Below are 14540 nucleotides of genomic sequence, written 5' to 3'. Positions count from 1 at the left end.
CCTTTGTGGCTTTTAATCCCCCAACAATACACAAAACTGATTTTAAATAGAAAGGAAAGCAACAAATAATTAACGGTGAAATATTTAGCTAATACAGCATCCAGAGGCTTACGGGCATTTTGTTCTACCTAGTAGGATCATAAACAAAAGCAACTTGATTCATGAGAAAAATCATTGATTTGAAGCCAATTCTGATCATCTGCTCATCTACTGTGTCCCATCGCAGTATGGAGGGGTGGAGAATGGGACACAATAGATCTTGTAATAAAGACAGAGATTGGGGATAGTAACTTCGCTGATTCCCCTAAAATGATGCCCAGACTAAAGGAAGAGGAGGAAAAGTTTCTTCCTGTTTCCCCTCTGCTGGTCTGGTTTACTGCATTGCGTCAAAAAGAGCTTGCAGGTTTATAAACAGGAAACAAGTGTTTCTAGTAGAACAACTAGGTGCCCTGGGGTCTGTTTGAGCTCCCCTGCACAGCAAATACAGATTGCCCTGTTCTTTTTTAACAGCACAGCAAAACTCCAGGCTTGAGCAATCCCTGCAGCCTGTTAATATTTGCAGTACAATTTCCTGTCTGTTTCACGTGCATTTCCTAAAGGACTGGCTTAAACCTCTAGACCTTTCTTCCAACTAGCCTGCAGCATATTCAAAAGGGGTAAGCTTGGGGAGATAAATGGGATCTTCTACAAGAAAAGGGTAGCCAGAGGAAAACTTTGATTACAGGAGCCTCACCAGGCTTTTTTTATCTTGATTTGCAAATTGCAGGTGGAGTTGAGGTTCCAGGGTTAGCGCCTGGTGGGCCCCCACCGCTATATCTACCTTCATGACTGCAGGTACCGGCGATAGCAGTTCCCATTAGCTGCAGATCACCATTCCAAGCCAATGGGAGCTGCAGGAAGTGGTGTCCTGGTCCATGCCACTTCCTGCTGCTCCCATTGGCCAGGAACAGCGATCCGCAGCCAATGGGAGCTGCAATTGCCAGTCCCTGCAGCTATGCATGTCAATATAGCGACGGTAGCCCACCAGGGGCTAACCTTCTTGAACACTGCTCTATAATTGCCCACCCCATCCTAGAGGCAGTATTCCTTATAAGCTGAGCACTTAGGCAGCCCCCCAGGAGAGATTCAAATGTCTCCCCACTGATTAGCAGTGTGCCCACAGCCTTTCACAGCTGGCAGCAAGTGTTACTACTGGTGGTGCACATCTATACATGCCCGGGTGCACATAACAAAATTCATTCTACACATGGATGGAAAAAGATTAGAGGGAACACTGCCTAGAGGGCTCTATCTTGTGAAATGTTGAGGAGTTTGATGTCAGTGTGAGTTATAGGTGCTGAGGGTTCTGCTGAATCAAGCCGTCAGGTGGGAAGCAGGCCCACTAATTTATGCTTAAACATCCTGGGGCCCAATCCTGAAGTCTATGGGAGTTCTGCCTGTCGGATCAGACTGCCGTGCCTACGGATGTGGCAGCTACAGGCTTGTCTAAGAAAGGCATAGATGAAATTCCAAATATTCTATTTCATATTGACAACACATTGCTGCACTTAAATGCTGCTTTGGTGGCCAGAAAAATCACTTAGCAAAAGACCCAGGGAGGATCAGGTGGTTTGAAGTTCTCCTGCCTTCTAATCAAATACCAATCTGCATTGCTCGTGATTTCTGCACCCTTTTTACCATCATTGCCATGAACGGTTGTTCTGTGTTTCACTGGAAAGGGAGAGACACGTGTGTTTCAAATCGCTGGAATCTAATAGCGTACATTGATCGTTGTTAGCAGAATGGGCTGAGTTTGGAAAGAAACTGTCCCGTCCAAGAAAGATGTTGAAAAGGAAAAGCATTCAGAGTCGGCTAGGTTCACGAGCATTACCCGATGCCAGCAGAGTTAGAAAACCTAGCTTTGACAGTGCTGTTCCGACTCCCTGCCCGGCCCCTGTTGTCTTCTGGTCATCCAGTCTGGACTCTTTTATTGCACAAAAACAAGCAAAACAAGCTTGGAGAGGCCAGTACGGATGATATAAGAGAGGTGATCTGATAATACAGGCCAGAGAGCTTCCCCACAATTCCTACAGCAGCTCTTTTAGAAAAAAACTGTTTTTTTATTTTAAAATGGTGCAGAGAATCCAGCATGAGTCTTGAAACATTGTGCTGGCATTGAATTACTCTCAACCTTACAAATTATGCCTTATGTCTGTTACCCATATGTGTGGACAAGATTGTTTCCTGGATACCTTCTTGCTAAACTCCAATATGGCTTGTCTACACGGAAACCACTACACAGAAACCACAAACTGGCACAGCAACAACGCTTCAGCACTTCTATGAAGACACCTACACCAATAGGAGGGGTCACCCCATTCCCACAGGTTAATCCAAGAGGAAGTAGTTAAGTCAACAGGAGAATTCTACGATATGTCTACACTACAGAGTTTTGTCCACACTGCAATTGAGCTCTTCTGAAAGTAAATAAAAAAAACAGAGGGTTTTTCCAACATTGGTAATCTTCTTTCTATGAGGAAGAAGCCTTTTTCTGAAAGAGCTCTTTCAGAAAAAGGCATGTGTTGGCGGGGAAGAGGGAGTTCTTTTGAAAGAAGAAGAAAAAGCACAGGTGCCTTGGTGGCCATTCCGTCATAGTAATCACAGTTTAAATGCAAGATAGCATTCATTCAGTGTGGACGCTCTCTTTTGAAGAAGCAGATCACTTTTCCGATGAACTTATGTGTGTGGTGCTCTCTTTCAGAAGAAGAGTTTTTTTCGGAAGATCTCTTCCCAAAAAAAGGTTCTTCTGAAAGAAGCCTGCAGTCTAGACATAGCTCTTTTGACCTAGCAGTGTCTACGCTGGGTGGGTTCAATAGTGTAATTGGGTTGTGGATTTTTACACCCCCGAGCAATGTAATTATATCAACCTAATTTCCTGCAATAGACCAGACCCTAGTCTCTTTCTACTGGTTCATGGGAACTGGGGGGGAGGGGGAGGGGGGGAATCACTTTAAATGCTGTCACTACACAACTTACTCCTCAAAGATCTTGTCTCATCATCACACAGATAGATGCCATTGAAAAACAAATATGTAAACCCTGCACAGAATGAAATACACCCTTTATCTCTAGAATGGTTTAGAAGGCAGAGTGCGGGAAATAATCCACTATTTTAAAAATGCTCTCTGACTCCTTTCATTCCATCTCTCAGGAGTGCTATATATTACAACACTTGCATTGGGTTTCCTACTAGATCAATTTCAAATCCATTAAGTAAGCCTGTGCAAACCCTTGATGTAGATGCATTTAAACTGGAGTAATCTTTGCTTAAATTGATTTACCTTCACTTTGTAGTTTACCTAAGTGGGATGTAAATGTTGCATAAGACTTGTGCTGGCTTCTAGATAGGAGAAGAATCATCCTGTGTCCTGATACATTCAGTGCTGCCTCATTCGTACACTGAAAATAAATACGCTCAGAACAATTTATGTGATTCTTATCTTGTTTTGAGAGTTGCTGTTTTGTTTTGCTTCTGTCCTAGCCTTTCTGGTTGCTCTCATGTTTTTTGCCTTTTCTCTGTGATCGTGTTTCATGCAGTATTAGGCTGACCTTTGGAAGTTAAGAGGCATTGGCTGATTTGCCATAGAAACGGAGACTACTGGGGGGAAGGGACTAACTAGCTTAGGTAAAGCTTTATGGGAAAGCTGATCACATGTAGGTAGAAACATATTAGTTTTAAACAATAAAACACACACAAAAGAAAGTTCTTTTTCACACAGTGCGTAGTCAACCTGTGGAACTCCTTGCCAGAGGAGGCTGTGAAGGCTAGAACTATAACAGAGTTTAAAGAGAAGCTAGATAATTTCATGGAGGTTAGGTCCATAAAAGGCTATTAGCCAGGGGATAGAAATGGTGTCCCTGGCCTCTGTTTGTCAGAGGCTGGAGATGGATGGCACGAGACAAATCGCTTGATCATTGTCTTCAGTCCACCCTCTCTGGGGCACCTGGTGCTGGCCACTGTTGGCAGACAGGCTACTGGGCTAGATGGACCATTGGTCTGACCCAGTACGGCCATTCTTATGTTGTCACACCCCTACCTGAGTTTCTCATACTGCAGTATAGCTTTGACCATTTTTATTACATACCCAATCCAAGGCCCACTGAAGTCACGTTCCATGTAAAGCATGAAGGATCTGAGTGAATTCCAGCTGACACCCTCGGAGAATTGTGTTTGTGTTCAAATATGCTAATGTATATTTATAAACATATATATGTATTCCCCTTTCTCTCTAATGCCAGTGTGGGTGTGTCTACACTGCTATGCAAATTGCGTAGCTTATTTTGAGGTAATTTCGAAATAGCTTATACAGCACCAAATTTTGAAATAAAGCACTATTCTGAAATGTCCCTTAGCCCTCATGGAGCAAGAGTTACAGGGACCCCAGAATAGCACGCCCATTATTTCAAAATCTATTGAAATAACAGGCTGCTTTAAAGATGCGGAATAGCTATTTCAGGATACTTCCGGTATCCTGAAATAAGCTCTGCAGTGTAGATGTAGCTATCCGTGCAATGCAGTTCCCAAGCTGCAATGCAAACATCTTTTCAGAAGTGTAGTGACTATGGCTTTAAATTATGCAACTAAGAGCCATACTCAGACAGCTGTGCCTGCATGGAATCACCATTACTTCAGTGGAGTTCTCTATGGTCCTATTATTCTGTCCATATGCTACATTTTGCAGCTTAGGGGAGGGACTTATACCTTCTCTGAGTTATTTCTTTCACTATTTAGACTGTTCAGATACAGATTATGTTCCAAGAACCACATGAAGAATTTGTGAATGAGAAGTGAATGTTTGCATCCCCAAAAGCACCAGCTGAAATGGAATAGTCGCCAATATTACATGTGCACCTATATAGGACTGGAGCATTAGGACTGGCTCTAAGCATGTATAGAATTTCATCAGTCATTTTCAAATGTATTTGGTAACATACGACACACACTATGAGAAAACTGTGTATGCAGTTCTTTATTGTCTAGCTTTATCGCACATACTTTACTGAAGCCTTCATTACTATAACCACTCAAGGTTTCCATAACTATTTTGAATTTAGTTTAAACATATTTTGTCTCCCGTGTGACTTAATATTTTTCATTTTAAGGTTCTGAATCATCCAAATTGAACATAACTCCCGAACCGATAAGTAAACACCATGCATACTCTGGAAGCAAGCCAATAGGCACTCTGCAAGCATACGGATACTGTGCATAGAGGAAAACAGAGAACTTGAAACCTAAATTGTCTCTGAATTAAATACATGGTGCGACATTTTTAGCTCAATAGATTTGAGGGTTGTTTTGTGACCTGATTGGGAAACCAACACGCAGTCTAAATCAATCTTTCTTCTTCTCCTCTTTTTTCTCTTCCTTTCCTGCTGCCTCTTCTTTCTTCTCCCCATCTTCAGCTTCCTCAGCAACCTCCTGGGATTCCTCTCCTTCTTCTGCTTCCTCCTCTTCTCCTCCTTCCTCCTCCTCACCCTCTTTGGCTTCCTCAGATTCCTCCTTGGCACCTTTAAAAATTGAGCAGCAATAAGCATTTCGCATCATGCATGTAGAGTTGCTGAGCTATGGTCACCTCTACTGATTTTAGTGTGAGCAAAAATTAACTTTGGTGCCATCATAAATGTATATGAATGTAGGATGTATTTATTTAGGCTAAGTCTTTCAAGAACTAAGGGAATTAGGCACCAAATCATATTGCATTTCAAAGGGTCTTGGGTACTTAGCTTCTCTAGGCTTCTTTGAAACCCCTGCATTAAACAATAACAACAACTGATTGGCAACTCTTTTTAAGCCCTAACCCAAAGCCCACTGAAGTCAAAAGGTATCCGTTCACTGACTTCAGTGAACTTTGGATGAACCCTTGAGTTCATTGTCTAGTGAATCACCATTAACTTACAGATGAACTTTTCTACTAAGTGGATCTTAGAAAACTATTTACATAAAAACAAATTTGCTTTCAGATGTGTGGCTGAAATCCTCCCTCAAGGATTAATCAGGATCATTAATATGCGCCTGTTGAATTCTTTTTCCTGCTGTTTAGCCAGTTAAGAGTTTACCATCTATAGCTTAGTATATTAGAGTATGCTGCCTGAGAATGGTTATAGCATCAAAAAGAGAATGAAGATTCTCAAGTTCAAGGACAGGATAAAAATATTGCAATAGGAACTAGGGAAGGATGCTCTAGAGAATAATTGGTTTGAAATGTTTCTTTAAAGATGTACACGTTTAGTAAAGCAATTAATGGACAAAAGTACTTTGGTGGAAGGAGGGCAGTGAAAATAACAGGCAAGAATCCCAGCTGGTGTCAATAGTAGTGATCTATGCCAGCTGCAGATCTGGTTCAAGATATTCTCTGGGAATTCATATTTAGTTCAAGATGTTCCTGTTGCTTTCAGGAATGTGTATAAATGTTAAATTAGGTATTTATTGGCTAGAGAATTTGCCAATAGCACTTTCTATTATCATGATCCCGATGCTCTTCCTTTGAAAGCCAACTGCAAAACTCCCATTGACTGCCAAGGAAGCTGTATTGGCCCCATCATGTGTTGAACAGTCAATATTTATCTGAGCTCAGCCTTTACATTATACCTAGGTTTTCCCACACATGCATCACAGGGTCAGCCCAGCAACCCTTTACTTCTGTGACTAGCCCCCATTTAAGCCAATGGGTCTATGCGCTTGACTTAGGCATGTTTCTATTAACAAAGATTTGCAGATTGAGGCCTCACATAAGTAGAGGTGAATTCAAAAGAAATCAAAAGTACCTTCTTCCTCAGCTTCTTCTCCTCCCTCCTCTTCCTCAGCCTCCTGCTTCTCCTCCTCCTCCTCGCCTTCTGAAGGGGGTGCTTCTTTGGCCACTTCAATTTTTGCTGCCTCGATCGTCTCCTCTACTTCTATCTGTTCTTCCTGGACGTGACTGGAGTAGTAAGCAGGGAAGGAACGGGCTGACATCAAGTAGGAGCTGCTCTGTAAACCGCTGTAGGCAGACCTGCCAAAGACTGGGGCACTTTGAGTGTAGCCGCTAGTTATGCTTCCAACACCGGTGAAGCTAAGCCGTGTCTCTTCCCCTTCCAATAGTTTTCTAGGAGGAAAAAGAAACAATTAATTATTGCTTGTCCTCCAGTCCTGCTTAAAAGCCCTAATCATGGGTGGGTCAAGTGGCTGTACAAACACAGAACACAAAGATGGTCCCTGTCTGAAAGAAATTACCATCTTCCACACTTTTAGTCTACAATAGTCAACTGTCCAGTGGCAATTATACACTGGTGAGCATCACTGGAGGTAAAGATCTTTTTGAGAGGGTACGAAGGAAAAACAGCATTAAAATAACATCACCACAACTAGAATGGAAGATAATTGTGTCCTGTTACTCTGCAGGGCTACATAGAGAAGGAACATCCACCAAATTGACCTTCTTTTGTTCCTAGGAGTCCACATTTAATAAATATACCAAGCAGTTTTATATTACAAAAAAATATTCTCCTGCCTCAACAGTCAGCTGCAAATAGTCAATAATCTTAGCTTTCTGTTTGCAGTTTCCATCAATGCTGAGGGTCAAACAAAATAATGATAGCGCAGTAAGCTTTTTCGCAAACATTAGCGTTAGCCTTTTAAAAGTAATTTTTAGTGGGATCTGTGCACCTAACTCACTTAGGCACTTTTGATAATCCCAACATTTGTATTTATTGTTTTAAATAGGCTTTGATAGTTCTAACAAGCTTTTTTGTATTCAACAAATCTAAGCATACTACTAAATTCAGACTTCGTATTGAAGCAAATGTTTTGCCTTCAAATCATCTTTGGTTGGCTTTTTTTTTTCCTGTGAGAGTGATAAGGGGGTAGTTAATGAAACACTGAAGAATAAAATAGAATTCTATAGGAAAGCTGCCACTACAGTGACAAGAGTGGAGAAAATGACCTAATAATTCTTCTCTCTCTGACACATTAGTCTATCAATAACTAACCTAGTCAGCAGCTATAATTCTCACAAAAGATTTGTCTAAAAGGTTTAAAGATTGAGAGAGAGATGAAAAATAAAACGGAATTTCTCCAGCTACAAGAGAAAATTTCTGATTCACTTAACACTTTTTCCATCATACCTGTATGCTGCAATTTCAATATCCAGAGCCATTTTCACATTGAGAAGGTCTTGATATTCTTTCAAATAACGGGCCATCTCACTCTTTGTGGTTCTCAGTTCATTTTCTAATTTATTAATTGTGTCCTGTTGGGAATGAGAATATTCAGCAACATAAAATTCTTAGTTCCCCTTGTGCACAGCAATGATGGCTTGGAAACAATGTTACTAACCTATTAATGTAAATTCTGCTGCATCAATGGGATGTGTTTAATAGACCCCACATCTACCCTCAAATATAAAGTTAATATTTACATTAAGTGCCACATTACCTTGTAGGGTTTTCCCATGTCTAACATCTATGACTCCATTTCATTTAATGGTTTTGACATCTGCAGTGGTTCTGATTTTCCCTTATTTCTCCCAAACAGCTGCCAGCATTTATTTTAGTCCCCACCATTTTTAGGAGAAATGCTAAACATCAACATCATAAAGCAAGTAATGTCGTGAAGCTACAATACTTCAATAAATATTATTTTACATTTTAGTCTAATGCCATTTTTCTTTAATTCATGGGACTTTATGCCAATAAACACAATGGGCTAGATCCTTAGATGGTATCTACTGGGTTCCCAGGGGTTGCTACATTGATTCACACCAGCTAAAGATATGGTCCATTAGATTTGGAGCCCATTCCCTGCATCTGCAGAAATGTTTATCTACACCAGTTCCATCCTTTCCCATCAAGGAAGCAATAGATGTTTTTCTACATCAGACTAGATAGTTCCTAATGAAGTGGTTGCTAAAGGAGAGAATGGCCTTCTTGAATCACATACTAAAGTAAAACTACCAGTTAACTTAAATCATAAATTGGAAGGATCCTCAGTAGGAATTTCATTCTGGCCCTCAGCACTGAAGCCAGGACTACATAATAATCAGAATATTCTGGATCCTGACAGGTGCTGATGAAGAATTTTGCTTGAGTAAGAGCCATAAGATTTTACATGCAGTAATAAGTGATTCAAGAGCTAAATTATTCCTGAAATTTTTGTATTTTTCTTAATCTTTTATTCTTTCATCCTTTTGTATTCTCTATCATACCTTCTTAATTAATTTCATTCATTTTTCATTAACGGATTAATTAAATCCTTTAAAATGTAATCACCTAACATGCATTAGAACTAATACAGCTCATTCATATTTTATTAATAGCAATATACAATTCATAAATAATACAATCCAATGAATATTAATCCTGTTAATATCACTGTAATCTGATATTCAGTCAAATGAATATGCCAGGCATTATAACTTTTTAATTGTAGTCATGTAATTAGTGCTGCATTAAGCACCATTGGAACAAATGCAGCTCACTGTGTTTTGTCATAAACATTGCGAAGTATTCATTATAACCAATAGCACCTTTTTAATTGCTAGCCTTTATTGCTGTGGTGACTATTTATTGGGTGTCTGAGTTCTTATCTGCTAGGCACTGGATTTTAACTTCACCCTTTACAACAATTCTTTTAATTAATATGCATCCTACTTAATGCAAATCTTTTGTCACTTTCTCCTATAGAGCTGAGGACCTCACGCTGAGGACCTCACACATTTTGCATTTATTTGCAAAGAAGCGCTGCTGATATTCTGGGGTTTCCTGCAAAGCAAGCAGGCACTTACCTGCCTAGAAGACTGCTGGGTCAGTCCCCTGAGCAGAGACTGATCCAAATCTCATGTGGGACACCATTCCAGCGCGTCCACTGACTTGACTGGGCTTTGGAGCAGGTTTAGGCTCTGGGGGGTTCTGCACCGTACCTGGACAGCTCCCTGGCTAGGCGGCTGCAATACCCCACTGTGCTGGACAGCTCCCAGGCTAGAGGTAGGACTGCAGTACGCATTACATAAGCAGATGCTGGACAGCTCCCTGGCTAGGCGGCGGTAAGAGTCGCCTCCCCTCCCCTCCCCCCAGTGCTGGACAGCTCCCTGTAGGGGTGCTGGGCACGATCCCTGGGGGTGCCCGCCTGGGTACTGGCTGGGCCATGGTAAGAATCCCGCCGTGAAGAACAGCTCCCTGGCTGGGCGTAGGTCAGACCCCCCTTCCCACCCAGTGCTGGACAGCTCCCTGGCTGGGCGTAGGTCAGACCCCCTCCCCGCCCAGTGCTGGACAGCTCCCTGGCTGGGCGTAGGTCAGACCCCCCCTCCCCGCCCAGTGCTGGACAGCTGCCTGGCTGGGCGTAGGTCAGACCCCCCTCCCCGCCCAGTGCTGGACAGCTCCCTGGCTGGGCGTAGGTCAGACCCCCCTCCCCGCCCAGTGCTGGACAGCTCCCTGGCTGGGCGTAGGTCAGACCCCCTCCCCGCCCAGTGCTGGACAGCTCCCTGGCTGGGCGGCGGTCAGACCCCCTCCCCGCCCACTGCTGGACAGCTCCCTGGCTGGGCGTAGGTCAGACCCCCTCCCCGCCCACTGCTGGACAGCTCCCTGGCTGGGCGTAGGTCAGACCCCCTCCCCGCCCAGTGCTGGACAGCTCCCTGGCTGGGCGTAGGTCAGACCCCCTCCCCGCCCAGTGCTGGACAGCTCCCTGGCTGGGCGTAGGTCAGACCCCCTCCCCGCCCAGTGCTGGACAGCTCCCTGGCTGGGCGTAGGTCAGACCCCCTCCCCGCCCAGTGCTGGACAGCTCCCTGGCCGGGTTCTGGGGACGATTCCAGGAGGTGCCCGCCTGGATATCCTGCTGGCTCTGCCGCTCGCCGTGACCTGGGTCAGACGGTTCCCCTTCACCCACCCCGCCTGCTGCCCACTCCCGGGGCGCTCACCTGCAGGGAGCCGATGTCGGCGTTCTGCTTTTCCTCCAGCTCCTGCAGCTGCCTCTCCAGCGCCTCGTTCATGCCGCGGGTGGCCTCGATCTCCAGCGTCTTGGCCTTGAGCAGGCGGCGGCTCTCGGAGATCTCGTCCTTGGCGGCGCGCACGGCGTCGGTGTTCTTGGCGGCGCTCTCGGTGAGCACGGTGAAGCGGCTGCGGAACCACTCCTCGGCGTTCTGCATGTTGCGCGCCGCCAGCTTCTCGTACTGCGCCCGGATGTCGCGCAGCGCGGCCGAGAGGTCGGGCTTGGCCGACACGTCCATCTCCACCGAGAGGTGCGCGTACTGGATCTGCGCCTGCAGCTCGGCCAGCTCCTCCTCGTGCACCTTCTTGAGGAAGGCCAGCTCGTCCAGCAGGCTGTCGATGCGCTTCTCCAGCTCGGCCCGCGCCAGCGCCGCCTCGTCGGCCCCCTTGCGCGCCTCCAGCAGCCGGCCCTCGGCATCCTCCCGGCTCAGGATCTCCTCCTCGTAGCGCGCCTGCAGCCCGCGCAGCGTCTCCTCCAGGCTCTCCCGCTCGCTCTGCAGCGCCTGCTTCTCGCTGCTGGCCTCCTCGGCCGCCAGGCGCAGCTCGCGGATCTCCTGCTCGTAGAGGGCGCGGAAGCGGGAGGGCTCCGCGTGCTTCTGCCGCAGCACCAGCAGCTCGGCCTCCAGCACCTTGTTCTGCTGCTCCAGCTCGTGCACCCGCTCGATGAAGCAGGCGAAGCGGTCGTTGAGGTCCTGCAGCTGCGCCTTCTCCTGGCTGCGGATGGACTTGAGGTCGTTGCTCATGGCCGCCACCTGGCCCAGGTCCATGCTCTCCAGCGAGGACAGCCCCAGCGAGCCCGAGGCGGACGAGGAGACATAGCTGCGCCGCACCGACACGGCGGAGAGGGGCGCGGAGAGGCTGGAGTAGCTGGAGCGCGCCAGGCCGTAGCCGCCGCCGCTGCTGGAGCTGCGCGCCGTGGTGGCCGTGTGCAGCCGGGGGCTCTCGGCGTAGCGCCGCTTGTAGGCGGGGAAGAAGGGGTCGTAGCCGAAGGAGCTCATGGCGCCGCGGGAGGAGAGGCCGCTGCTCTGCGCCCGCCCGCCGCCCGCCCGCCGCTTTTGTAGCCGCGCGAGGAGCCCGGCCCGCTGACGCAGCGGCGGGGAGAGGCCAAGAGCGGGCCGGGCGCTGCGCAAAGGGAAGGGCCGGGCGCCGCCTCCCTCCCCGCCCGGCTGCACCCAGCGCCGGCCCGCCGGCAGCGACTCCCTCCAGCCGCGTGCGCGCAGCCCCTGCCCGCAGAGCAGCGTAGCGCAGCAACGCCCCCCCCCAGCCCTCTCCCGCAGCGCAGCGCCCCCTCCCAAAGCAACCTCCACCGCCCGCAGCCTAGCGCCCCCCGCCCCCTCCCAGGGCAACTCCCCCCGCAGCCTAGCGCCCACCCCCGCCCGCAGCAGCTCCTGTCGCCCGCCCCAGCCCCCATGCACCCACCACGACTCCTATCGCCCAGCCCTTCAGCCGCTCTCAATGCCCCCAGCAACTCCTGTTGCCCTCCCCTCCATCCCCATGTCCCCTCCGCAACTCCCACCCCTTCCTTCACCGCAGCTCCCATTGCCCCCTATTCCCGCGCAGCAGCTGCTACTGCCCCTTCATCCCCACCCTCCCACATGGCCCCAGCACCCACCTCAGCTCCCTCTGCACCCCCTTCAGCTCCTATTGCCTGCCCCAGTCTCCACGCCCCACCCCTCCTTCAGCTCCATAGGCACAGCGGCTGCCATTCCCCCAACCCACCCTCTGCAGCTCATACTGCCCCCTCCTTCCCACCTTACCTTTCATGCCCATCCCCCACAGCAGCACCCATTTTCCCCCTTCATCCCACCCTCCCATAGCAGCCCCCATCACCTCTGTCAAGCCCATCCCCCTACAGCAGCTCCTGTGTCTCCTACCAGCCCACAGCTTGTCACACCCCCTCCCAAGCCTGGCCCCAACTACCCCTTGACCCCATCTCCATGAACTCCTTTCAAACTACCCCCACTCAGTCAACTCCCTTCTCCCCCATCCCAACAGCTCGTCCCCACCCTTCTCTCATCCCTTCAGTTCTTCCACCCAATCTCATTCCACCCTGACCCGCTCCCCCAGTTTACCTGTGTCACCCACCATCCCATCAGCTCCTGCTACACCAAGGCCTTTCACCCCAATCCGTCCCATCAGCTCCTTGAATCTGCCCAGTACCTACTTCCATGTCACCCCCTCATTTCCCTTTACCACTCATCAGTACCCCTCCCCCCAGCCCTTTGCTTTCCTCCCAGTCCATCAGAGCACTTTGCATATCCCCTCCCTCCCAGGTAGTCAGTCTCCTATGACCCTGCAGTAACACAAGGGTACCCTGGTAATATAATGAGAATACAGCTAGCACAAAGTGTCTATACACAAACACACACCCTGAGTATGGATTGGGCATCTGACTCCATTAGTCTCCTGCCCGACCCCATTTGGAGTACAATGACAATTAGGTACCTAACTCTTTTATTTGCCTTTGACAATCCTGGCATATGAATCTGATTCAGTATTCTGTAATTTAATTTGCGTTTTATCATAATCCATCTAACAGACATGCTGTTGAACTCTAGCTTTCTTTTCCTTTCCAGCATTTCTCTTCTGTAATATTTGTTACATCCTTTTTTACACCAACCAGTGATATGAATTCAGGGGGGGGGGAAAGTGGGTTAGCTTGTTGCCTATCACCATGTAATACACCAACACACACATATCTGTAAAGCTATCCATCTATCTGAATATTTCTGCTTTTGACCCATAAAGTTTGCATGGAGTGAGCCTGTTTGAGCCATAGATAGGTAAATGAATCTGGCAACTTGTAGCACCGGATTGAAAGGAATGTCATAGGGCTATTAAAGCCACTGGACAGCTGCTTTGGATTTCAAACTTTTCCCCAGGCTGTTCTGAAGGACTTACTGTTGGTTAGTGAAAACAAAATCACCTTTATGCCCTGATCACTTTGCAGGAAGGGTAAGACATGAAGAGATGGAAAGAATAAAAGCAGCAAACAGTCCAAGTTTCACAAATTGCTTGAACACAATCATAGTGTCTGGATCAGAATGACAAAAAAATTAGCTATTCAATAAAAGCTTTGTCTGAGTAAAAACCAAATAAAACTGCAGGATTTGGTCCACATTCATTAGCAGCAGACACTGAAACTGTTTAATTGCTTTACAAAGGAAGAGAAATAATGGGTATAACAGCTGTGAAATATCTCAACCAGTTGTAGTGGCATCTAGGCACACAGAAGACAGGCAAATACTGTTTTCTGAATGCCTTTATCTTCTAGAAAAGATGGATCAGGATTTCTTTCCCATTAGCTTGGGGGGGACTGGTTCGCAGAGGCTGTGTTTACATTTAAAATATTACAAAGTCTACACAGCAATTATACAATCCCACAATCCACACCCTTCAAATGCCCAAGAGCTGAACCGGGACAGCCACAGGTGTTTAACTGCAGTTCCTTTGTATGCAATATGCAATTATATGCAATATGCAATATGCAATTATAACTATTGAACTATGTTAATGATACAGAAACTACAGCCTGATAACTA

General features: G+C 46.9%; 1 protein-coding gene across 1 annotated transcript; it reads right to left on the bottom strand.

Annotated features, from left to right (window-relative positions):
• Window positions 1-4997: 4997 nt before the first annotated feature.
• On the bottom strand, window positions 4998-12259 carry NEFL (neurofilament light chain). The gene is made up of 4 exons (XM_075910869.1): window positions 10929-12259; window positions 8143-8267; window positions 6808-7124; window positions 4998-5550 (listed from the first exon to the last, which is right to left on the bottom strand). The coding sequence occupies exons 1-4, from the start codon at window positions 11994-11996 to the stop codon at window positions 5375-5377; spliced, it is 1686 nt and encodes a 561-aa protein (XP_075766984.1). The 5' UTR covers window positions 11997-12259; the 3' UTR covers window positions 4998-5374.
• Window positions 12260-14540: the final 2281 nt, after the last annotated feature.

The sequence above is a fragment of the Pelodiscus sinensis genome, chromosome 28 (genome assembly GCF_049634645.1).
Source record: "Pelodiscus sinensis isolate JC-2024 chromosome 28, ASM4963464v1, whole genome shotgun sequence".
In the NCBI taxonomy this organism is placed as follows: domain Eukaryota; kingdom Metazoa; phylum Chordata; order Testudines; family Trionychidae; genus Pelodiscus; species Pelodiscus sinensis.
This window is presented reverse-complemented; position numbering and strand designations above follow the sequence as displayed.